The sequence below is a fragment of the Candoia aspera genome, chromosome 3 (genome assembly GCF_035149785.1).
Source record: "Candoia aspera isolate rCanAsp1 chromosome 3, rCanAsp1.hap2, whole genome shotgun sequence".
Classification (NCBI taxonomy): domain Eukaryota; kingdom Metazoa; phylum Chordata; class Lepidosauria; order Squamata; family Boidae; genus Candoia; species Candoia aspera.
The window spans coordinates 42878580-42905970 of NC_086155.1; the positions used below are offsets into that span (position 1 = coordinate 42878580).

General features: G+C 40.2%; 1 protein-coding gene across 1 annotated transcript in view; it reads right to left on the reverse strand.

Moving 5' to 3' along the window:
- LOC134494576 (complement receptor type 1-like) overlaps positions 1 to 27391 on the reverse strand; it is a 121720-nt gene that overhangs the window by 19039 nt on the left and 75290 nt on the right. The window contains exons 16-23 of the mRNA XM_063299828.1: positions 19907 to 19991; positions 13450 to 13528; positions 13178 to 13273; positions 7392 to 7580; positions 7142 to 7241; positions 6241 to 6326; positions 5869 to 6060; positions 5442 to 5624 (exon numbers count right to left, since the gene is read on the reverse strand). Coding sequence (XP_063155898.1) covers positions 5442 to 5624; positions 5869 to 6060; positions 6241 to 6326; positions 7142 to 7241; positions 7392 to 7580; positions 13178 to 13273; positions 13450 to 13528; positions 19907 to 19991 — 1010 coding nt within the window. The remainder of the gene's footprint in view (positions 1 to 5441; positions 5625 to 5868; positions 6061 to 6240; positions 6327 to 7141; positions 7242 to 7391; positions 7581 to 13177; positions 13274 to 13449; positions 13529 to 19906; positions 19992 to 27391) is intronic.

The following is a 27391-nucleotide window of genomic DNA, read 5'->3' on the forward strand; positions in this document are numbered from 1 at the left end:
GATATAAATATTATACATTGCTTTATATAGATAAATATAACATTAGGTGTAGTGATTAAGGTAAGTAAATAAAGATTTCTGTAAGAACAAAATGAACACAAGGAGACAGAATAGGAGAGGCTCAGAAACTGGGGAAGGAGAATGGTTGAAAGCCATGTTTGAAGATTTTACGCAAAAAACAATCCAAAATATTACTCAAAATTTAACCCAACTCTTAGAGGAGAGAGAGGGACGCGGTGGCGCTGCGGGTTAAACCGCTGAGCTGTCGATCGGAAGGTCGGCGGTTCGAAACCGCGCGGCGGGGTGAGCTCCCGTTGCTCATCCCAGCTTCTGCACACCAAGCAGTTCGAAAACATGCAAATGTGAGTAGATTAATTGGTACCGCTTCGGCGGGAAGGTAACGGCGTTCCGTGAGTCATGCTGGCCACATGACCCGGAAGTGTCCTATGGACAACGCCGGCTCCAAGGCTTTGAAACGGAGATGAGCACCGCCCCCTAGAGTCGGACACGACTGGACTTTACCTCAAGGGAAACCTTTACCTTTACCCTCCTTAGAGGAGAAAATAGATGGCTTTGAAAAAAGGTTAGATCATAAGTTAGAGACAATGGACAAAAGAATAAAAGCAGACATTCAAGAGGTAAGAGAAAGAGTGGAGAACTTAGAAGTAGAGAATGATATAGAATTAGACCGATTAACCGTGTTAGAGTTAAAAGGAAAAGAACATTGTGTTAGACTTAGAGGTGTACCTGAAAAAAAAGAGGCAGAAATAAGAGAAATAGTGGTTCAAATGCTTGCAAGTTTAATTGAATGGGAGGAAGAAAGGCTAGAAGAAGATATAGAAAAAATATTCAGAGTCAATTCAAAATATGCAAAAATTAACCAGAAACCAAGAGATATAATAATTGAATTTGCTAGGAAAAAGACAAAAGAATTGACAATACAGGCCTCCTGGGGGAAAAAAAATTAATATCGAAGGAGAGGAGATTATGATATTGAAAGACATACCACTGAGAATATTAAAAAAAAGAAGAGATTATTTCTTTTTATTGGAAGGAGTGAATGTCACATTCCAACAACAAAGATATAAATTGAATACTATTTTTAAGGCTCAGGAATTTCTCAGAAAATATAAGAAAGATTTAGAATCAGAAACAGATAGAAGGGAAAGGACAGAAAGTAAAGAAAGTAAAGTGAAACGTTTAAATATAGAGGAACAAAGTGCAGAGGAACTAGCTTCTAGTTCGAAAGAATTTGCAATACTCCTCTCCAATGAGTGAATTAAAATGCCTTTCCTGGAATATAAATGGAGCCAATAGCCCAGCTAAAAGGAAAAATGTCTTTCACTATTTATACAAATTAAAACAAGATATAATATGTCTTCAAGAAACTCATATTGCGAAAAAAGATAGTAAATATCTGGTAAATAACAAATTAGGAAATGAATTTATAGCAGCAGATGAAAAAAAAAATGGAATTGCAATATATGTAAAGCCCCATCTAAATCCTAAATTAATAAGTGTTGATAAAACGGGAGATATTTAATAATAGAATTAGAACTGCAAAACTCTAAAGCAATATTGGTTGGAGTATATGCCCCTAATGATAATCAGAATAAATTATATCAAAATTTATTAAATGAACTTTCTAAATTATCTTATAACAATTGGATTATGATGGGAGATTGGAACGGAGTTACCTTACCAATTATTGACAGAAAATCTGAACAACAAATAAAAAATCAAGGAAAATTGCCCCAATCTTTTTTTGATATGTCAGAAAATTTGGCTATTGTAGATGCCTGGAGATATAAAAACGGTACAGCTAGAGATTATACATTTTATTCAGACAGATTCAAATCGTTCTCCAGGATCGATATGATATGGGTATCTAAAAATTTGGCACATAAAATTTTAAATGTATCAATTCTCCCCCGATCCTTCTCAAACCATAATCCAGTTCAATTGGCTATAAAACTCCACCCAAAAAGTTATAGGTAGAGATTAAATGAAACTTTGTTGAGAAATAAAGAACTTGTAGAAGATTGCCAAAAGAAATTAAAAGAATTCTTTGAATGGAATTTAAATAATGAAGTGAGTATTGGGACAGTATGGGATACTAGCAAGGCATATATGAGACAATATTTTATGTATTTAAATAGTTGCTTAAAGAAGAAAACACAACAAAAAATTCAAACAGTTCTTGATCAAATTAAGATAAAAGGAAAAAATCTACAAATAAGACCATCAGATGAAGGTATAAATCATCAAATAAAAATTTTTACAGCAGCAATTAAAAATACTTACAACAGATGAAATTGAAAGAAAATTGAGATATATTAAACAAAGACATTTTGAATATGCTAATAAAGCTGGAAAATGGCTAGCATACAAATTAAGAAAAGAAAAGGAAAAAAATTATTACTAAAATTCGAGAAAATGGGAAAGAATTAGTTGACAATGAAAAAATTAAAAAGGCATTTCATAATTTCTTTACAAATCTATATAAGAAACAAGAAATTTCAACTGATAAAATTGAGAACTATTTATTAAAACAAAATTTAAAGAAATTAACTAAAGACCAAAAAGCATTAATTAATAATCCCATCACAACCCAGGAAATTATAGAGGCAAATAGAAAATTGAAAATAGGCAAAGTTCCAGGACCAGATGGATTTTCAGCAGGTTATTATAAATATTTTCAAGATCAAATTTTGTTACCACTTAAAGATTTAATGAATGCAATTCTGTTAGGAAATCCAATACCAAAATCTTGGTCAGAGGCAAATATCATACTAATCCCAAAAGAAAAACAAGACTCGTCACTATGCAAAAATTATAGACCTATTTCGTTATCAAACAATGACTATAAAATATTTACTTTAATTTTAACTGAAAGACTAAAAACAATACTTCAAGAAATAATTAATTATGACCAAAATGATTTTTTAACCCCAAAGATACACAAAAAACAATATAAGGACGGTTTTAAATGTAATAGAGTATGCTCAATTTCATAATGAAAAACAGATTATGTTGTTATTTTTAGATGCTGAAAAAGCTTTTGACAACCTAAATTGGAATTTTATGTATAAGACTTTAGAATTGATGGATTTTGGCGATATATTTATAAAAGCAATAAAATCAATTTATACATTTCAAAAAGCCAGAATTGTGATCAATGAAGAGATAACACAAGAATGTCAAATAGAAAAAGGAACAAGGCAAGGCTGTCCACTACCTCCTTTATTATTTATATTGGTATTGGAGGTTCTAACAGAAGCTATCAGAAAGGATCATCGAATTGAAGGGATAAAGATTAAACAAGAAACATATAAATTAAGAGCCTTTGCAGATGATTTAGTTATCACTTTACAAAACCCATTAATATCAATTGATTACTTATTAAAGACACTACAAGAATATGGAGAATTAGCTGGTTTTAAAATAAATAATCAAAAAACAAAGATGATAAATTTAAATATGCCACAAAATAATCAGAATGTATTAGAAATTAAATCAGGATTTAATAGTGTTAAAAAGGTTAGATATCTAGGGTTAGAGATTTCAGCCAATACTAGTGATTTATTCCAAAATAATTATGTTAAAATATGGAAGGAAATTAAACGAGATTTATTGAGGTGGGAAAAATTAAATTTATCACTTATGGGACAAATCTCTGCAATTAAAATGAATATTCTGCTGAAGATACTATTTTTATTTCAAACTATTCCAATATTTATAACTGATAAAATTTTTAAATTATGGCAAAAAGATCTTTTAAAATTTATTTGGCAAGGGAAAAGACCAAGAATTAAATTTAAATTACTACAAGAAGATAAGGAAAGAGGAGGCTTGGGTCTTCCCGATTTCAGGCTATATTATGAGGCATGTGGTCTATTATGGTTAAAAGAATGGATCACCCTACAAGATCATAAATTACTAAATTTAGAAGGGCATGATTTAAAATTTGGATGGCACGGCTTCTTATGGTATAACAAATTGAAAGTAAATAAAACATTTAACAATCATTGTATTAGACCATCTATTCTTAAAATTTGGGAAAAATATAGATCTATTTTAACATTGACAATACCACTATGGATTTCCCCACAAGAAGCTTTTGTAAGGCGAGAAACAATAGGAAACCATAAGTGGCTAAAATATTTGGATTTAATAAAATTTGAAGGGATCAAATTTACAATGAAAACAAGAGAAGATCTGGAAAATGAAGGATATTCATGTCAATGGTTTACATATATTCAATTAAAAGAACAATTTAAAATAGATGCCAAAAGTTACAAATTTACAAAAAAAACTATCTTGGTGGAATGAACAAATCTATGCTAATAATGACCACATGATCTCTAAAATATATAAAATATTATTACAAATGAGAATACTAAATGTACAAATTAAGCAACGTATGAATAAATGGGAGAAAAGTTTTGGATACAATATTGAATACGATGTTTGGGAAAGAATGTGGAGTAAGGGATTAAAATTTACATTAAATTATAATTTAAAAGAAATTTTTTATAAAATGATGTACATGTGGTATACTACCCCTGAAAAATTATCGAAAATGTTTCGAAATACGTCAAATGTTTGTTGGAAATGTAAAAAAGAAATTGGAACTTTATACCATATGTGGTAGACCTGTAAAAAAGCGAAAAAAATTTGGTCATCTATACATAATATTTGTAAAATGTTGGCAGTTAATATTGATAAATTACAGGAACTCTACTTATTGGGCTTTATGAACAAAGATTTGGAAGAAAACTATGGAAAACTTCTACTGTATTTGATTACTTTGGCCCGAATTATCTACGCTGCAAAGTGGAAAGAAGAATTAATCCCATCTGTGGAAGAATGGATATTTAAATCCCTAAACTTGGCACAAATGGCAAAACTAATGGACCAACTAAACGATAAAAATATGGAAGATTTTCAAAAGGACTGGACACCCTTTTTTAAATATGTGGAATGGACTCAAAAAGTTAATATGAATATATAGTATGTAAATAGCAAATTACTTTAATTGTTTAATCTCTTATTAGAATTAATGAAGGCAATTTAGAGAATTAAGGAAAAAAAATAACACTCTAGGATACTAAGCTGTACTGTCTAGAAAGTTGGAAACCCTAATCTTTCTATTTATTTATTTATTTGTCATTTTATCCCCCCCTTTTAATTTATTTATATATATATATATATATATATATATATTCTTTTTTTTCTTTTCCTTTTTTCCTCTCTCCTCTCCTCTCCTCTCCTCTTTTTTTTCTTTTTCTTCTCTCTTCTTCTCTTTTTTGTATTGCAAGATATTATTGTTTGTATGTAATTTTATGATTATTTAAATAAATTAATAAATTCAGGGGGGGAAAAACATATTGATGGATATGAAAAAAAAAAAGAAATGGGAAATCCAGATTCATACCTACCCCGTTCACAGAGAGGTACGGGAGGGTGCCACGTACCATCCACTTGGCAATGGATCTCTCTGGAGCCAACCATCTTGTGGCCCCCAGTGCACTCAAAGCTCACCTTCTGGCTATATCTGTAGGTGCTGGAAATTCCAGCCACAATCCTCCCATTCTTAATCTGAGGAGATGCACACTGCATCACTGAAAAGGAGACATATGTCAGAAGAAGAGCAGGAGAAAGGACCAGAATCACTCTGCAGCAGTCTCATGCCCGATCGGTTCAGTTTGGGTAGCTGAGGAATAGGGCTAGCCACTTTGTCAGGGTGGGGTCCCCAGGGAAATGTTTCCAGGAGTATTTTTAAATGGTCCCAGTTAGCAGTTGACACGAAATGGTCCTTGCTTGAGGAACATCAAGAAGACCAAGGATTGGAACATGAAAACCCACCTCCACAATATGCACTGCCACTCCATTCTCCGTTTATCCCGTCCTTGGTAGTGCAGTGAATAGAGGCATTTCCAATAAGAGGGTAGCCTTTGTCACATGTATATGTTACAGCTATCCCATAGAAGAAATCTTCCAAGTGATTTCCATTGTGCTTGCCATGGGGAATACTTGGTGGTGGAAAACATGGAATAACTAGAAAGAAGGAGATGAACCACCAAAAGGAGCATTTTGGGTCTTTGTAACTGAAAATGTACTTTTCATTTTAATTCATTTTCAATTAATTCATTAATTCATTTTCTTCTGAACTTATGTTGGCAAGGAGCAATAAAGAATATTCCTTTACATATTACTTAGATACATAGTACTACTTACTGCCACAGTGGGGAAGTTGATCAGTCCATACCATTCTATTATTAGATATTATACACTTTCTGGAAGACTTGCCAATCAGCCTGTACCTGCATTGAGACAGAAGAAACAGTATATCATCATTTTATTTATTTGTATAAGGATGCAGACTTTAGATGGTTGGAATCAAATGGACATTCTACATCCCTTTGTCTACTCTAGTTCAGAATGAGCTGCTTCAGGTCTGAGGTGGGTCTGAGTAAAATGCAGGAATAAAGATGACTAAGTGCCTCATAAAATATTTTTCTATTCATTCATCCCATGCTTTTCCCTTTATGTGATGTCAGTCTATATTTATATGTATGCATATGCATAGAAAGACAGCATATGCGTATGTGTAGAGACAGATAGATTGCTAGATAACAAAATAGCAGCCTGCAGGAGAAATTAGTTTCTATGATTGCTAACTCTTGTTTTGGCAAAAGTCCTGTATCTTTAAAATCATACATTGGAAGGAGAAATTCCCTACTGATTTTTTGCTAGATGAAACAGATCAAAAGGGAGAACTTGTTCAACTTTACTATTTATTTACACAATCTATGAACCCGATAGAGTCCTTCCTTTTCATTCTGTTTACTCCTAATCTTTGCTGATGATCTTCTTTTAGAAAACTTAGATTGAAAGAGAAGATATCAACAGCAAAAGAAGCAGCAGTAAGTTGAAGGGACTCCCAAACTGGCCAGGACCACTCCTTCCCCACTGGGGTACAGGCCTTGCCCAGTAACTGGTGAGGAAAGTGTGATTTCCCCCACTCCACCCTGAAGAGTTCCTGCTAGACAATTTCTGCTTACTCTGGTCAAAGGAGGAAGAAAGAAACAGGAAGAATAATACCACTGGGAATTGTGTTGGATTCCCTGAAACTTACCCTTGCTCACACTGGTAATTTACAGTGGAACCAAAGAGAAAATCTCCTGTTACGAGCAATCTGCCACCCTCTGGTTCTCCTGGATGTCCACATGGTTTTCCTAGTAGAAAACAGGAGGAATTCTACTTTCCTGTGTTATGTTATAGGAAACATAAAACTGATTCAAGGTTTCTCTCTGTAGTTAGCAGAAAAATCTATTCCCTTGCATAAATTTACAGAGTTTGTTTGATAAGAATGTAAAAAGACTTACTTTGACAGAGCTCCAGAACTTTTGACCACTGCTGGTTTCTATTGCATGTAATAGAATACGTCCTTGGGATTTTCATGTAACCTGGACGACATTTGTATTTCACTGTCGATCCAACAGGAAAGAAATCTTTTTCTTTATATTCATCCATTAGCTCAGCAGAAACTATCCTAGGTGGGTAGCCACAGCTATCTAATGATAAAAGAAAAGACAGCAGTGAAATTTGCCAGATGCAATTTTCAACCAAGTTTCCATTTCTTCCCCTGTGTTCTGGAAGTGGCCCTCTGTATCTCAGAGTTTAAGGGAATATGATCATACTCATAGGGTTAGAGCTGATTCATTCGAGGAAGTTCCTAGATCTCCCTGAATGTCAAGTTTTAATTAAAAAGAATTCTATTTAACAAATAAAAATATAAGGATAAGTCCGGTTCAGGTCAATGGAATAATACATAATTATTTGTATCACTAATATAATAATGATATAGGTGCCAATTTAATTGTATTGTCTCACGGAAAGCAATTGTGCAGAATAAAACCTGGAGCTTTAGACTCATCTGTTAACAAAAGGGGCTGTGAGGGGGTTCTTAGGACTGATCAAAATACAGCATGTGAGAACCTTCTTGTGAAGTAGTTCATTTTTTTAAAAAAATATTATTATTCCTGAAGTACCCAGGACAGAAAAGCATTTGTTTAAAATACTGATTCTTTCAGAAAGCAATGCCAGTTGCATTCAGATGATAGATACAAAGCTTTAGCTCCCCAGTCTCTTGATCTGGCTTCTGCTTTCAATGAATGTAGTAAACTGCTTTACGGCTTAATTGCTCAGCCATCCCAAGATATCGCCCTACTGCTATTCCAGTGGGTGTCCATTTTTAACTATTGCTATGTAAATAGCTTTTATTTTTTGAAGCAAGGGCACTAGATCGGAGCTGGCAAATTCTTATGCTAGTGCAAGCATGATCTTCTGCCTTCATTTCTTCTTCCGGAAATCTGTGTTAGACTAATCCATGGTCAGGAAATCTTCCTCCTTATTAGTCTGGGACTGCTTAAGACCATCTTTGCTTACTAGCCAATTTACTTTTCTTGTTCCCATTTTAACCACTTCCTGACAGCTCCTTAGTCCATTTCAACTTCTCTCTCCCTCTTACCTACAGTACCTGATAAGAAATTGTGTGTGTGTGTGTATTCACACCCAAGTGCACAAAAAACTTATCTAGTTCCTCTTAGCCATTTCCCAGGCTCAGTCATAAATACAGCCTCTATATTTGGGAGATCACATGACAGGATAGCAGACAGTGTCTACTTTCTCTGTTCTATCACAGGGATGGATGAATGGATAATAATACAATACAATATAATATTCAATAAGGAATGTGTATTTTGAATTATGACTTCCTCCCATAAGTTCCCTGGTGTTGTTTTCCCTTTGCTGTATGTTTATTTAGATCAGTGTTTCTCAACCTTGGCAGCTGGAAGATGTGTGGACTTCAACTACCAGAATTCCCCAGCCAGCATAGCTGGGATTCTGGAATTCTGGGAGTTGAAGTCCACACATCTTCAAGTTGCCAAGGTTGAGAAACACTGATTTAGATGGTCAGAGCTTGCCCACATACCAGGTAGAATTAAGCAGATATAAGATGTGCATGAAATAAAATTGTGTCTTGTTTCAAAGCTGAAACATTGTACCTCAGAAATTCTGCCAAACCATCCTGGATGGGTTGCAGCTCAGCAGAACTGAAACCCAGAAGATTTTGGTTGTTCTGGGTTTGATGGAAACAAAATCTGGAAGGGGCATATGAGTCAGGAATTGCAAGGCTTGTGCACTCATCTCCTTCCTCTTTTGCATGGTCCATGTGCTGTCCCACTAGCCCATCTTCCCAGAACTTTTGTTTCCCTACTTCCTTTTAACTTCAAATGTGGATGTATGAGATTGTGCTGTGGTTGAAAGAAAACCTTTCGAGACAAACTATCAGCAGATGGGAGATTCCATTACAGGCTTATCAAATAAACAGTCATGGAAAATATTTCTTGAAAAAACCTTCAAGAGATCATGCCTTAATGAAGTTAATAATAAAGGAGGGCTGGAGGGATCAGATCTCAGTTCTCAAGATTCTGTATTCTAAGCCATAATTCTTTGCATTAAAACTCATTAAGAAAGTCTGTGTGAATCTTGCTTCCTGGATTCCTGCAGTTAAGGGGCTTGATGGTGGATATCCAACCAGCCCACCCCCCACCCATTCTCTTCCCAGCAACTTTCTTTCCCTACCTCTCCTTATGCTACTTTTGAAAATGAGGACATCACTGGCAGCTTAGGAGAGGTAAAGGAAAAAAAGAGGTTTGTGCAAACCAAAGGGACCAGGCAAACTGGATATGCTGCACTTGAAATCAAAGATATCAGTGAGGGCTATCAAACTGACCCACCTATTCATCTTTCCAGAGCCTTACTTTTCTTAGATGCAACTGTGGTACACTGCTGCCATTGTCCTTGGCTTTTTTCCACTTCCCCCCTGAAGCAATCCCACTTGAAATTTAAGTTTTTAAGTTTGGCTATTTTGGCCTGGATAAAGGCCACCAGAAATCAGCTGTCCCATGCATGGAACATTTTGCACATCCCCTGGGGGCAGGAAGTAGCAAGACAAAATGTTGGACGATGGGTCTGTTCTGTGCCATCTAAATTAGTCTGGTGCTCTCCCCCATCTGCCTTACAAGATAGACCATATCAAGAAACAGATGCCATGTAGGCGCTAAACCTTTTATTTAAATGGCTGTTGTAACAGAATACTGCAAATTTAAATGTTTCCCCTCCTCCCTCTTATCTACATGTGAATTGGGGGGTAGTTATCTTAGGAGTTTTCATGAATCTCTACCTTGGCATGAGCTTAAGCTATGTTTATCTGTTCATTGCCTTGGTAACAGATCTTCCCTCTCTCCATCAAGGCCATCTTCTCTATAGTCCCCCTTCCACCCAGCACATATCCTACTACCCAAGAGTCAAATTCTAAGCTGGGCAATTTCTATACGTGGAAGGAGGCATTTATAAAGGTGTTCAGCAGCTTTTCCTCAGGCAGGATAGCATGTTACCCTCATCTTGCACTAAGTAGAAAATACCCTATGAGAAATGGCTTGTCTTTTTCTGGAAAGCCCAGGCTACATTATATTTATGCACTATCATTGTGGAATAAGCAATATCATGTTACATCAATTTCTAAGAGACTTCCTTTTACTTTGTAAACCAAGATAATTTCAGCGAATTGGAATTTAATGGTAAACAAAGTATTAATGGCTATATAAAGCTAGTATTTAAAAGCATGCAGAGATTACACATACTCTAAAGGAAGGCAATAGCCTATTTTTCATTAAGTTTCAGTCTCATGAAAAAAGAAACAAAACCTGCTGAAGGAACCTATAAAGACTGAGAAATGGTTAAATCTAATTAAAGAAAGGATGGTATCCAGGCCTTGTTCTCTGTGGTTGCAGCTATAAGCGTCTACTATATAAAAGCTACTGATTAGGCACTTTTTAATGAATAAAACCAAACCTGATATATTTTTATGAAAAGATTACAAATTTGAAGACTGCTTCCATAAGCACGTTCCTCCAAACCTAGGAAACAGACTAAACCACTTTTCCAATGTAATGTCTCATTGGCATTAGATCCATGCTGGGGCAATGACTGACCAAGAAAGGGATCTTGATGATTTGGTTCATTTCCAACATGAACCCAGCATGCAGTTGTGCAAAAGCAGCAAAAGAGGGGATGTTAGGAAAACAATAAAGGCAAAATGGCAATTTATTGATGTCTTTCTATAATTCAGTAATGTGACCATTCTTGTAATAACATATACAGTTCATGTCATCACAGCTCAAGTAGAATATGATAAGGCTAGAAATGGGGCTGAAAAAGGGCAGCTGAAAACATCAAAGGCTCTCGGAACAATCCTCCTGTAAGAAAATGTAATGCAAGAGGGCATTTAGCCTGCATGCTGAGCATATTGGAGCCAGTATATATTGCATTGTACCTAGACTGTTAGATGATGACTCAAGCCCTTATTCCACTAATTTTGGGTCACTGAAAGCCCAACCTATCTCACCAGATTGTTGTGAGGATAAAATGGAGAAGGAATTACATATGCTACTTTGTTCTGCGGGAAGAAAAAAGTATGTGCATTGGTATGTTTTTAAGTAAGATTATTAAATAAACTGACAGAATTGTGCAAGAATAGGCAGAAAAACGGCTTCTATTTCTATTGAATTAAAACATTGGGCAAGGTTTGGGGAGATCCAGTTCTCAATTAAAGTTTTCCATGAAGCTCAATGGATGTTTTGGACCAATCAGTATCTCTCAGGTTAAACTACTGGACAGTGCTGGGAGGCTATATAAATGACATCTTGAGCATCTAAAGTAGCAATCATTACTTTGCACTAGAGAGAGGATTCAGAAGTAGGACACAGGATGAGTCACTGAAATTCTATTTAAACTATTAAAGTATACCATAAATTGTAAATGTAATAATTCAGTACTAAAAACATATGACTTTGGAAGCATTAGGGTTTTGGTTTCTAATCATGGTGGACTCAGGTTCTTTGATGTTGTAACTGATGGGACTTAGGAGGGGTTAAGGGTTGAGACCCACTGCTCTAGAACAGTGGTTTTCAAAGTGTGGTCTGGGGACCCCTGGGGGTCCCCAAGAACCTTTCAGGTGATCTGCGAAGACAAATATTTTTAAACTTCTCAGTTTTCATTTCTAATACAGTAAATATCAATAGACATAACCCACATAAACCAAAGCTCTTTGGGCTCCTTGATCATGTTTAATTATGTAAAGGGGTCCTGAAATCAAAATGTTTAAGAACCACTGCTCTAAAGAAAAGTCAGGCTTTAAATACAACACAACAAAATGAATCCTCCTTAATTTAAAACCAAGTTTTAAAGTGTTGCCAAACTAATAAGACAGGTAAAAGGCAAATGAGACTTGGAGGAAAACCAAAACTAGCATCTTAAAATCAACCAGGATGAAGACCAGTGTTGGAGTTACATGACCGTGCATATTTACAGCTGCAAAGGTAGAATGAAATTAAATTTACCCTGCAGCTAAAAACAGAGCAAGAAAGGGAAATGGAAACTATCATCAACCTCCTTTCAAGTTTAGATTTCTCCCCTACTTCATCTTAAGAACATAAAAATACTTCATGGGTTAATATTGATGCAATATAATAATGGGTTCAAAAGCTGTTGAGAAAATAATAAAGATGGTAGCTTTTAATTTTATCAGATCTATGAACACACCTACAAAATTCAGAATTATACTGTTTATGAGTTTAAAATCTACATTATAATTCAGTAAAGCAGAAACCTTCACTTGATTTAGAGCCATTAGATCCAAGCTGCAAATATTCAGACCACCAGTGGAGAGCAGCAAAGAGATAATCTGCCATGTAAGGGTTTTTCTGGAATTCTGCAGGCCAGGTCTGATAGGCATAATTCCCATGAATGCAAATAAGTGAGAGGAAGAAAAGTCAGTCATAAATGAGAAAACAATGAATCAGACTAAGGGTCTTCAATTGCTGTAAAACAGGAGCCGAACACAGGGCTCAATTTAATTCCCTTGCCTTTGACCACTACAGAGCTTCCAAGAAGTAATTTTCTCCCAGGTGAGGATCAGAGTTCAGACGAGTATCAGAATTGGAGCAGAATACACAGCTAATTTTTAAACAGTTGGGGGGCGGTTTAGGTGGTCGGCAGAGAGAGGTTAACATTACAAAAGCTCATCCAACCTCCAGCTCCTCACCTTGGTTCCCTGAAGGAGCAGCCAGAAATGCAGCAGAAAACAAAAGGTTGAGCGTGCAGGCAGAAATCATTGCTCCTGTTGCAGTCTCAGCGATGACTATGAAGCTAGTGGCAGAACTCATGTATATATACACACACACACACACACACACACACACACACACACACACATATATATATATATATATATATATATATATATATATATATATATATATATGCAAAAGAGGAAGCAGCAGTAGCAGCAAGCAAATAAAACAGGGGCTTTCATACCAAAAGCCACAGGGGAACCAGACTTGGGCAGCAGAACTTGCTTTTTCTTGGTAAACTTTGAAACCAAGTCTTGCACATCCTGCAATTTTACCGGAGAGAGATCAATTTCAGAAGCATTGGCTCTGATCATCCCATACATACAACGTACATACAAATGCATGCATGCATTCTAGTCACCCCAATTTCTGTACCCATTTATTCTGGGGGGAGATAAAATGCTGGATTATATAAAGGCTGCTCCAGCTGCATTTGGATAGGAAGAGTTAAAGAGTATTTTAAAAACTAATGAATCTTATCAGCTAGCACTAGGAAAAATTGGTATCTGAAGGTTGGAATAAAGATCACATATAGTAATTTATCCTCCAGTAGTATTTCATATAGTAACATGCACCAAACTGCATTCCCCAATTAGATTAAATGCAATAGGAAGGACTTTCTGGTAAACACTACATTGCCACAAAATCTCTTGTGGAAAGTTGTTTGGATTATAAATTCTAAACATGGGATTCACTTTATTTCCTTTGCAAATGAGATGCTAAGCTTGTACAAAAGTGTAGCAGCCAATAGAAACTACTCTTAATTAAGGAGATTTATAATTTACAGTTACGCAGTGAAACAATTTGATAATGGGTTCACATTCTACTAAAACTGGCTTGCTTTTACCTTTTTCAATAAGCCACAACAACTGGGTTTAAACAACACCTCAAGCTAATATCAAATGACATCAGGATTTAGCATGATGTGAAAATCCATTGGCTAAAATAAGCATTTTCTATGCTATCATCCCATAAAATGCTCAACTCCATTTCATCCTTATAACTGCATTTCCCACTGTTTTTACAGTTTGGGGCTTGAGAAAGCTTTAGCTATTTGTACATCGTATGATGTTTCTGGAAAATAGACCCAGTCCTCCTGCCTCCTCTTTTCCCCACAACCACCATCCTGTGAGGTGGGTTGGGCTGAGAGAGAAAAGACTGGCCCAAAGTCACCTAGCCGGCTTTTGTGCCCAAGGTAGGCCTAGAACTCAGAGTCTCCTGCTATCTTAACCACTACACCAAACTGGCTCTCTCTGGCAATAGAGAGATGGTCAGTTATCTTCCAACTACCTTTCAGTAACTGCATATTTTTAAACAGAAAAAATCCTATGATGTTCCCTCAAAAAACCAGCCTTTGTTTTAAGTAATGCAATCTTTGAAACTCTTTATTGTTGGTTGAAGTAAATCAATCTAAAGTGATTAAGAAAAATAAACTTAGTTTTTTTCCTACCATTCAAAATATGCAATTCTAGTACATTCATATTAAAACCAAGGGTATTTATCAGCAAAAGCTATTTTGTTGCAGTAAGACTTCAGTTCTGCTTATAAGCGGAGCGGCATGGGGACCATTGGCAGAGCGACCCCCGGGGATGCTGGATGGTGGGCCTGCAGTGGCCTGGTGGCCTGGAGGTGCAGTGGAGCAGCCTGGTGGCGCAGCAGACTGGTGGCATTACGGACCAGCCGACAGGCCTCAGCAGACCGGCCTGGTGGGGTGGCTTAGTGGCGCAGCGGACAGACGGCTTGGTGGCGCGACGGCCTGACTCTGGAGGGCCAGTTTGGTGGAACGGTTTGGCAGTGCAGCAGACCAGCAGAGACCTGCGGACCCACCTTGAAGGACCAGCCAGGCAGAACGGGGGTGCGGCTGCTCAGCAGACCAGCAGGGCAATGAGCCGGCAGAACAGACTTGGAGGGCCGGCCTGGTAGAGTGGGTCAATGACCAGCGAGACAGCGAACTGACAGACTGACCAGGGAGACCCCAGATAGACCCAGGGGCACGGGCCTGGGCATAACAGACCTCGGGGATGTGGAGTGGGTGTGGAGTGGGCTTGGCACAGAGATCTTGGCCACCCCCTTCCTACCCGCCCGGAAGAGGTGGAGAGCTGTGGGGGCCCCTCCAGTGTGAATGAGGACCCTCTCCTAGGGTGAGAGATGAGGGGGGGAGTCTGGTAGTGTCTGACAGTGTGGGAGAGCACTCACCTCCTGAGTGAGAGGCAGGAGGTGAGGAGGAGTGAATGAGATGCCCCTGGCCAATCAGTGAGAGAGGCAGAACCGGGAGCGTTGTGATTGAAGAGTGAACGACTAAAGAGTAAATGGGTAGGTGATGGCTGGGCCTGGATGGCGCCGAGAGCGTGAGCTGGTGTGCTGGGGGGCCTGCCATTGCCCTGTGGATAATTGTGTTTGTGTGAGAGTGTGTGAGTGGATGGAGGGACCTCTATTCCACGTTGGGGACTCCAGAAGTGCAGGAGTGGGGCTGAGGGGAGTCTCCGGGGGGTGCAGGGCAGGTCATATTATTGAGGTGGTGACAGGTAGGGGACGCTATGGCGGGAGCCAGAGGGTGGGCCATCTACGGGGAAGATGCCCCCGGTGTTTGTTACCGGTGGCGTGTTCCGGCCCTCTGTGCTCAGACCCAGGCCCTGGTCAGCAGATCCATAGCGGCCCTGGTCTCCAGCTGCTGCTACTCAATGCCAGGTCTGTTAACAACAAAGCCCCCCTCATATGTGACTTGATCACGGAGAAGGGGGCAGACCTGGCATGTATTACGAAAACCTGGCTGGGTCCTGAAGGGGGGGTGCCCCTCTCGGAAATGTGCCTGGCCAGGTTTATGGCATGGCACCAGCCGAGACACCAGGGTAGGGGAGGAGGGGTGATAGTCATCATCCGAGAGTCTCTGGTGGCCTTCAGGGGCCCTGCTCCACAAGTGGCTGGCTGTGAGACCCTGTTCTTCAAGTTGAGTGCCCGAGAGCAGATGGGAGTGTTGCTGTTGTACCAGCCTCCCTGCTGCGTGGCAACCTCCCTGCCTGAGCTGCTGGAGGCCGTCTCAGGGTTGGCAGTGGAGTTCCCCGGGCTTATGGTTCTGGGGAAATTCAACCTGCCGTCCCTGGGGCATGCTCGGAGGCAGCTCGGGAGTTCACGGTTACCACAGCAGCCACAGGCCTGACTCAGATTATTCGGGACCCGACTTGAGACAGTGGCCTCACCCCGGACTTAGTTTTCTTGTCGGAGCTGTAGCAATGTGACCTGAGGGGAGAGTTACAGCTATTCCCATTGTCATGGTCAGATCATGCCCTGATGGCCTTGAGATTCTCTTATGCCACCCCCCTCCACAGGGAGGCGGGACCCATTTGATTGGTCCGCCCCCGGCGACTGATGGACCCTGTAGGGTTTGAGAGGGAGCTGGGGGTTATACCTGACAATCTGCTGCATGGTCCAGTGGAGGCCCTGGCTGCCGCCGGGAATAGGAAGGCGGCTGGGGCCTTGGACAGGATCGCACCTGTGTGACCTCTCTTGCCTCATTGTACCCAATGCTCCCTGTGGTTTATGGAGGAGCTGAGGGTTTTGAAGAGGACTAAGAGACGTCTAGAACACCACTGGAGGAAGACAAAGACTGAATCCGACTGAACACTGGTTAGAGCTGCTATTAAGGCCTACCTGGTGGCGATAAGGGCGGTGAAACGTCAATACTTCTCTGTCCTTATTGCGTCTGCAGAATGCCACCTAACGGCCCTGTTTAAAATTACTCAATTCCTTTTGGGAAAGGTGGGCACAGTGACCCACCTACAGGGCCGTGCAGAGTAGTTTTTGGGACATCTGCAAGACAAAATCCCTCGGATCCACTCTACGTTAGACTCAAAGTGTGACGCATGGTTTGAGGAGATACCAAGGGGGTGTACTTACCATGTTATCTGGGACCAATTCGATCCTGTTGGACCCAAGGAAGTGGACAGGATCCTCAGGACAGTAAATGCCACCACTTGCCATCTAGACCTGTGTCCCTCCTGGATGAAGGCAGCTCGGGAGGTGACATGTGGTTGGGTCCAGGTGGTCAATACATCCTTGAGGGAGGGGGTGTTCCCAACCACCTTTAAGGAGGCACTGGTACACTCCCTCAAGAAACCATCTCTGGACCCTACTGTACTGGATAATTTTCATCCAGTCTCCCACCTCCCCTTTTTGGGGAAGGTGGTTGAGAAAATGATGGCATTACAGCTCCAAAGGGTTCTGGAGGAAACGGATTATCTAGACCCCTTTTAGTCTGGTTTCAGGCCCGGATATGGGACGGAAACGGCATTGGTCGCACTTATGGATGATCTTTGGTGGGAGCGGGATGGAGGCAGTGCATCCATCCTCGCTCTTCTTGACCTCTCAGCGGCTTTCAATACCATTGACCATGGTATCCTTTTGGGTTGGCTGAGGGAGTTGGGGGTGGGTGGCATGGTGCTGCGCTGGTTCACCTCCTTCCTCCAGGGCCAGTCCCAATCGGTGGTGATAGGGAGTGAGAGATCCAACCCTCGACCCCTCCTTTGTGGGGTGCCGCAGGGTTCAGTTCTCTCTCCTCTATTTAACATCTACATAAAACTGCTGGGTGAGATCATCCATCTGTATATCTCCATCCCAGGTGACGTAAGTGATGCTGTGACCACCCTGAATGTCTGGAGGCTGTGGGGGTCTGGATGGGGAACAACAGGCTTCAGCTGAACCCTGGTAAGACGGAGCGGCTGTGGGTTAAGGGCTCTGCCGTATCCAGGACTTTGTCATCTTTGGTTCTGGATGGGGTTGCACTGCCCCAGACAGACCTGGTGCGTAACTTGGGAGTCCTCATGGACTCACGGCTCCTGCTCAAAGAGCAGGTGGCAGCCATGGCCAGAAGGGCCTTTGCACAACTGCGTGTTGTACACGTTACGCCCTTTCCTGGATTGGGAGGTCCTTCGGACAGTCACTCATTCCCTTATCTCCCATATAGACTATTGCAATGCACTCTACATGGGGCTACCCTTGAAGAGCATCCGGAAGCTTCAGCTGGTCCAGAATGCGGCTGCGCAGGCTATTTTTGGTGCCCCTAGAAGAGCGCATGTAACACCTTTGCTTCGCGAGCTGCACTAGATACCAATTTGCTTCCCGGTCCAATTCAAGGTGTTAGTTATCACCTTTAAAGCCCTACATGGCATGGGATTGGGCTACCTGAGTGATCGTCTCTTCCCTGCTTCATCAGCCCGCCCCACCCGGTCATGCAGAGAGGGCATGCTGTGGACCCAGTCTGTAAGAGAATTCCATCTGGTGGGATCCAGGAGGCGGGCCTTCTCTGCAGTGGCGCCTGCCCTTTGGAACATCTTGCCCCTGGAGGTGAGATTAGCCCCATCGCTCCCAGCCTTCAGGAGGGAATTGAAGACCTGGCTCTCCCATCAGGCTTGGGGCAGGGAGAATAATCATACTTAGGGTTGGCTAGTGCCTTGAAGTGCCCCTCCTACGCAAGGACTGGATGAGACCATAGCCATCGGGATTTTATTATACTTGGTAGTTTTTAAAATTTTTAGTCTATATTTTATATTGGAATTTTATTGTATAGTTATTGTTTTATGCTGCTCAGAGTCCCTCCATTCAGAGGAGATGGGTGGTGACAAATTTGATAAATAAATGTTTATTTTTACTGCACTGTGCATCAATGTACAATTAGTAAATAGTTTTTACAGACAGCATTTAGAGTTACCCTACCATCAGTTCCTCAAATAAGTTTAAGTAGAACTATGACAAGAGAAGTGTTCAGTGCAACTCAATCTTTAATATTACCATTGCCAGACATTTCTCTATATACAAATATTGCATTTAATTCATTTTTCCCATATAAGAAGGAATACAATAAGGTTTACAAATAAAACTTTTTCAAACATACAAAATACTTCCTTGAATACCAAGGCATCCACAGTTTGCCAGGCTGATGCCAAAATGACAGAATGTGCGTTGCAAAGTCACACATGGCATCACAACACGCAATTCGTCATACCCTTCCCCCAACACCTAGGCTGAATATTACAGGCTGGGCTCCATTCAGCAAAAACACAACACTTTCTCATCACAGTGATTGTAATGACATAAACGTCTTCCCCACTAAGACGTGTGTCTCAAAAATATCCCTTCATTTATTTGGTTAAGTTTGCAAAATTTATGTTGCCCATTAAAATATAAAACAGAACACCATTCATATCAAGCATAGCTTATTGTTTTAGCATAAATTTAGAACTCAAGAAGCAAGTTAACTTTTCTTGTGGTGCCACATGAACTCAGAAGCAGATTCAAGAGCCAGGCTGTTAAGAGAACTATACAGAACTTGCCGAAACTTCCATTCAGGTATAGTCATATCTTGGTAACAGGATAATGCATCATCCCTGAAGTAGAGACAAGGCAGTTCCCTCAGATTCTGTATCTGAGAGAGACTCTGAAAGGATTTAAGTGCAAACTACTAGAATGCAGAAGTAGCGTATGCCAAAGGAGTTTTATTTTTTATTTTTAGATCAATTGTGGAACTGTAGAACTGTATTACTTTGGACTCAAATCTTCACTGAGTTCCCATTTTCAGTTCTTAAGTGGGAAACTGTGGAAAGGTTACTGAAGTTTTATTGCAGAAGTTCAGTGCACTCAGATCAGGCTTTTGTTTGCTTTTCTTCCAAAGCCATTTCTTTCTCTGAAGCTACACAATAAGTACCAGAAGAAGAAGGACGAGGGTTAGATTTTCTGTAAAAGACAACACAAAATTATATGCATATTTACATACGCAATTTAAAGAAGTTTCAAAAAAATATTTTCTTTAGTCCTGTTAGGAAATAAGCAAAAAACAAAACACACATATATATAATTCTGCAAGATAAAAGAAAATACATCTTGGTTAGGAAAATCCAACTCTGGAAACCAAAGTATTTTAGATTAATAGCTGCAGAATATTAAGACATAAAATGAATTGTTCTGTAAGCACCACAACAGATCTAGTGTAAAAAAAATAGTATAATCGATATGTATTTAGACAATTTCTCTTTAATCACAAATCAGCATCTCTTTTGTACACATGGGGAAGCTGTGTTGTGTCTATGTTGAAATCTCACAAGTTAAGGTCTTCAGACAAAACTAAGCTTTGTCTACCTCCTAACATTTAAACTATCTCAGATTTATGGCAGTGATAAGGTTGGGATGTATAATACTTAGAGACTTGGCATATTAATACTTATGTAATCTCTCTCTTCAGGCTAGCTGTGAAGATGTATGTAACTGCAGTGCACACCCAACGCTTATCTTGGGACCCAGTGCATTTTCAATCTCAATCTTTCATTGCATTTGGACCCCTGGATTGGAAAGAAAAAAAATGTCATAAGAATCCAGCAGGCAAGAAAATTCATGTTCCATGCTCAGAATTATGGAAGCAATTAAGTTGGTAAACTGACCAGTGCAATGTTTAATGTACTTATGCAATTCCAAGAACTACAGGTTGGAACTATGACACATCTCTTAGAAAATGTATTTCCTATCTTCACCTTTCTATCATTGTCCTGCATCCCAGCTCAGGCAAAAACTACTCTTAATGGTAATGTGAGCTACTTGCTTAACACTGAGAACACCGTATGATTATGTGCGTAGATCCATAAGTTTATTAGTTACAGGATATATTTGGATTTTTGAAGTATGTTTCCTGGTATGCAATTAGTAATTTATTTTAAAAAAATTATCCAAAACAAGAGACTGATTTCAGTAAGGTACCTTTAATGCTAGCCTGGGGTAAATAAAAAATCTTGGAAACTACTGAAGGCATTTCCTACCCTCGATAGTGAGTTTATTAAGGCAGAGTCTCTTAGAATAATTTGAGATGCTTCTTTCCACCTGGACTAAGGTGCTGCTTTATGAGATAAGGGATGGGCAACTCCCCCTCCTCCCCAAGGAAGGAGTAAGGAACAGACAATGTCAGTAGCAGCTGGAGACAGTTGTGGTAGTCTCAGGGTTTTGGTTTTATGAAGATATTGCAGATGAACATAAAAGCTGGGGTATTCACACATCACTTGCAGGATGTATCAGTATTAGGGTAACCCTTCCACTGAATTTAGTATTCCAATTTGTCTCGCTGGAGTCTAGAATTTAAAATATGCTCAACCTCAAATTCTTCCTTCCCCACTCCCAACCAAAACATGAGGGGATGGAAAATCTGTACAGTGAAGGGGGCATGCAAGGCAATCAAAGAAAGAATGGAGAGGAATGTAAGACTGGGGGGATCTTCAATGAAACCAGCAGCTGTAAACAAAAGGCATCAGGATTAACTTGAGCTGTTACTAGGAAGGGGCTGATAAATTTGATTCTAATTTCTTTGAAGGATAGGAGGATGATAAAACTTAGTGGAAAGCCATGCACAATCCCACATAACAATACTTGGGTTCTCACTAATGGCCATTTATGGTTTCCATCTACATAGGATGGTTCACTCTCTGCTTTTAAGTTGAATTGTTGCACAATACCTTTATCAATTAAACTAGCAGTGGCTCCAGAGTCCAATAGCACTGAGAGAGATATTTCAGAGCTCATGAGGAGCACAAAATTACAGCTAAAATAAATTGCAGTTGCCTGGTGTTAGATGCTGGAGCTCTCTTTAACTGCTGGAAGAGCCTCTGAGCTTCTGGAAGTCAGGCCTGTAGTTTCCCTGATTCTTAGACCTGGAGTGAATTTACTGGTGAACTAACCCAGGTATGGCATTTCATAGCTCATTCAAGGCAAAGAAATTTAGCAGATCAGGTGGACACTAACTGGCCTCAAGTCTTGCAGTAAAAGCATAAACCAAGAATGCATCTGCATTATCTATAGCAGATAATGACATTTTCGTTGCTCCTAAGGTTCTACTTCTGCAGTGTCTAAAGAACTGGAAGGGAGGAAGCCAAGAAAGAGTCTAAAATCATCTCTTTTCTCCATCTTGAGTGTCACAGCAACTTTAGCTGGTTTATTATCACACAGCACTCCAACAACTCTTCCAAATTCTCTGGCATGCCCTAATGAACTAATTCTTCATACAGTTCATTAGAGAAATCCTCCTGAAATTGATCAGTTAAGATAAAGTTATTCTACTGCACATTTTGCTCCTCGCTGGACTCCAGCCTTAAGGCAGGGCCAGTGGAGGCTACGGGGGCTAAGTCTGACATGGTTATCTGGGGAGAGTTTGATCCGGTTGCACCTGAGAAAGTGGACAGGGCCCTTGCAGCTGCTAGTTTGGCCACTTCTGTATTAGATCCGTGCCCCTCCTGGTTGGTCAAGGTTGCCTGGGAGGAGGCATGTGACTGGGTCTGGGCAGTGGTTAATTCCTCTTTGAGGGAGGGGGTGGTCCTGCGGGCTCTTAAGGAGGCGGTGGTGTGCCCTCTCCTCAAGGGGCCATCACTTGACCCAACCAACCTGAATAGTTTTCATCCAGTCTCAAACCTCCCCTTTTTAGGGAAGGTTGTGGAGAGAGTGGTCGCATGGCAGCTGCAGAGGACCCTGGATGAAGCGGATTATCTGGACCCTTTCAGTCAGGGTTCAGGCCGGGTTACAGGACTGAGATGGCATTGATTGCACTCTTAGATGACCTCTGGCAAGAACAGGATGGGGGCAGTGCAACCATCCTTGCTCTTCTTGATCTCTCAGCGACCTTAGATACCATTGATCATGGTATCCTTTTGGACCAGCTTCAGGACTTGGGGGTGGGAGGCACTGTGTTGCACTGGTTCTCCTCCTTCCTCTGAGGTCAGTTCCAGGTGGTGCTGATGGGGGTGAAGGTCCAGCCCACATCCCCTACTTTGTGGGGTGCCTCAGGGCTCAGTTCTCTCCCCTCTCCTATTTAACAACTACGTGAGGCTGTTGGGGGAAGTGATGCGACGATTTTGGGTGAGGTATCATCAATATGCTGATGATACTCAGCTTTATATCTTCACCCCTGGCCGCCTGAGTGATGCTGTGGATGTCCTGACCCAGTGCCTGGAGGCTGTAAGGGCCTGGATGGGGTGCAATGGGCTTTGGCTCAACCCAAGCAAGACTGAGCGGGTTTGGGTTTGTGGGCCTTCTGGTGACAAGATTTTTCCATCGCTGGTCCTGGTTGGGGTTGCACTGCCCAAGACGGACCCAGTGTGCAATCTGGGGGTCCTTGTAGACTCACGGCTCCTATTGGAAGAGCAGGTGGAAGCCATGGCTAGGAGGGCCTTTGCACACCTTCAGGTTGTGTGACAGCTGTGCCTATTCCTGGACTGGGAGGCACTACTCACTGTCACTCATGTCCTCGTGACCTCCCATCTGGATTACTGCAATGCGCTCTACATGGGGCTGCCCTTGAACAGCATTCGGAAGCTTCAGCTAGTGCACAATGCAGCTGCACAGGTAGTAAATGGAGTCAGATATTTGACACATGTAACACCGCTGCTACGGGAGCTACATTGGTTGCCTGTGTGCTTCCGGGTGCAATTCAAGGTGCTGGTTGTCACCTTTAAAGCCCTTCATGGCTTGGGACCGGGTTACCTAAGGGACCGTCTTCTCCCAGTTGTTTCTACCCGTCCAATTTGATCTGGTAGACTGGGCATGCCACGGATCCCGTCAGCCAAAGAATGTTGGCTGGCGGGGACTAGAATGCGTGCCTTTTCATCTGCAGCGCCTGCCCTCTAGAATATTCTCCCTTCAGAGATCAGGATGTCCCCGACCCTGTTGGCCTTTCATAAGGCCGTGAAGACCTGGTTATGTGCCCAGGCCTGAGTGTGGAAATGGTCCCGTTTCTTGGCTATATTAACATCTTACATTGCTTACTTGGCAGCTATATATATTTATGTTGTACTGTAACTGTTTTAATTGTAATTGTTCAATTGTTTTATAGTTTTTTATTGTTGTAAGCCTCCCAGAGTCACTTGTTGAGATGGGAGGCTATAGAAATTGAATGAATGAATAAATAAATTTCTAGCATAAGCTGAAATTCTATGTATTCCCACTCCCTACTTATCTTGGCATAATTTATGAATCTCTTGGTAACTATACCTGTTCTGGCAGAGTTGTCAAAGACAGATTTAAACCTCTATATAAAGTTGGCATTGACTATTTTGTACTGAATTATTGTCTATAATTGGAACTGCCTATTGGCAGCTGTCAAAAGGTAGAGAATGAAAGTTTCTTTAGTATAATGGACAGACTCAACCATAGTTTCAACCAGGAAGCTGTGAGCATCCTAAACCAAGCCAAATCCAAAAATGCCAGAGAATTCCTGGAAGCCTGGCACTCAGACAAAGCAGCCCTCAACAGACACATAGAGGTAAACAACATTTACATTCCATTCAAAAGAGACAACAGAAAAGCCAAAAGACCAGAACACCTCCTCGCCATCAATCAACACCCAGATATGCAAAGATTAACACCAGGATTAACATCAGATGAACAATCAAACAGTACATTATACTTTAATCAAGAAACTATTAACTCAGTCAATCAACCAAGCAGCAAACAACAGCCCAATCAAGGAACTCCCGAGGAGAGAAAAACACCCACACCAACACAAGGAGGGCAAGCCACAGTATATAAACAGAGCAAGGCCTTCTCTCTCTTTGTACTGCAGATGTTGCCTAGTCTGGCAATGAAACGCCTGCAAGAAAACAACAAGGCTCAGGGAGCACCAAAAACTCCACATTAGTATAATCTGTCAGAAATTCAGAAGATCTCCTCCATGCATAGCTCACATTCTGTAGTAAATAGCTGGAATTGGTCTTGGAGCATCAACTGGTGTGCAACAGCTAGGAGTGCAATTCCTGGCTGGGGACAACCTGGCCCATTTGCTGTAACATCTGCATCATTATTCAGACTATTAATTTGTATATCTACCTGCTGCCAATGCTGGAAGTAGCCCTTAGCCACTTGTTCTGCTCTTATGGGAGTTCTTTGTGGGCCAGTAGACATGGCCTAGATCTAGAACATAAAACTAGGTATCCTTTCTTATGGGAGGGTAAGGAGATTTCCAAGACTGATGTCAGCTGGGCAAGACCAAAGAAGCAAAAACTGCAAAGTTTTAAACCAAGTACCTTTAAGGCTAGTCTAGGGTGAATACAGAATCTTGAAAACTGAGAGAGGGATTTCCTATTTTCATGTATAGTGAGTTTATTAAAGGGGAACCTCTTTGAATAATTTGAAATCCCCTTTTCCAGGATTCTTGCCATCTGGGCAAGAATACGGTTTAAGAGATGTCAAGTGACTAGCCCTCTATTTTTTCACTGGTTATGTCTACTTTCTCTTCCATTCCTCCCCACAATCTCTCACGGCAGTGTAGCATAGCATGGCATATACATTATCACATTATTACAAGTTTATAAGACTAGCTGCTCATCAGAACTCTCTTACTCCAAAAAGGAAGAATAAAGGAGTTACTTTTGGAAACAGCTAAATGTTTTCTTTAAACCCTGGGTTTTAGATTTTCCTAACTAATTTACTTAATTCACACATCTTAATCAAGAAGTTACTTAATAGTGATCTTGGTTAGAACTTTTCAAGTGTGTGATCATCTTCTTCCTACTCTCTTCCTCTTCTTCATTTCAATAATTTTTCTTACCTTCCAGATATTATCTAATGAGTTTTCAGGGTATGTGTGTGTGTTTTAACAAGTTCTTGAATTTTATGGTCCTTTGTACTTCTGCTTCTGCTGATAGAGAACTTCATACTGTTTCCTCTAACAAAAAAACCCCTTCGTATTCTAGACAAAAGTCTCACTTGTGATAATAAGTATAGGTGGTATCCTAACAGTCAGGAATCACACTGAGACGAGGAATAGGTCTCTAGTGTTTATTACTGCTACATAAGTCAGAAAATCCTAACAAACTGAAGAAGCGTGTGAAAACCCAGACAGATAAACCCCAGAAGTTAAGGTGGGTCTGATCTGTGTCTCTTTGAATGGCTGCTTAATTCCTCAGTATTACACATGTGTTTCCCCCCCTGGATAGAGGCCCCCTCCTGCTCGCCATCAGTACTCATGACAGGTGGTATATTTTTGGAGGTTAAATGAACCTTAATTTTATGTCAGATTAAATGGTGCTCTGTCATAGCAAGATGATCCTACAATAACATGGGACCAAGACTAATAGAAATTTTGAACTTTCTCTTTTGAGAGGACAGCGTATTCCCTCATGTTTAATCTCACTGGATCCAGCCAATGAATATTTGATTGTCACTGCTATTTATGGTGAGCAATAAATAAGTTATACAAGTTTCCAGCCTTACGTGGATGATATTCATTAGACTGAATGGTTTGGGGGGGGGGGGTTTCAATGGGGGGGAGTGAGGAGTTGTACACTCTTTGCTATAGGTCTCTGGAAAAAGAGCTATTATAAAATGTACATTATCTGTAAGGATGTTTTTGGCTTCAAGTTATTAAAAGCATTTGATTAGGAATCAAACTGTACAATTTGAATGAGTTAATTTTATAGAGAAGTGAAGAAGAAAGCAAAGAGGGCAAAATCGAATCAATGGAGGAAACAAAACAGGCATTCCCAAAACTTCTCCAGGACACACGATTAAATCAGTAATTGTTTAAACATCTTCATGTATGAGGATCCCTCTGCCCCAAAAATATAATTAGATTTCCAGAAGAAAATTGGATGATGCTAATAGAAAACCTGAAAACAGAAGACAGTTTATTTAAAGGAAAGTCTTCTAGCAAAATAAAGGTGTCAATATCATTGAAAGGCTTGGCAATGTTGTGGTTTGAAAGATATTTAAAGGGGAAATGGATAGATTCAATATTCAATTAGAAATTATAAAAATGAACAGATTCAAGAAAGAAAGACCCAGTACTTAAAAGTGTTAAGCTCTAAAATTGGAGACAAACTTGCATAAATGCCTGAAAAGTTCAAAGAACAAGTACAGGTCCTAACTTAATCCAATTAAGTTAGAGTCTACAGTAATTTTTTGCAAAACATCAGATTACAGCTTTCCACAGATGGCAAGTGTGTTAGTCTACTGAGACTCCCAAGAATATGTATTAATCATTTCCTTATCAAAAGATTACATCTATATGCTCTTTAAAAGGTGAGCACAGGTAATGATACTGGTTAAAGCCATTACTGCTCAAAGTGTGGTTAAGAAAACCGATTTGAAAATCAATTCATGAACAAATC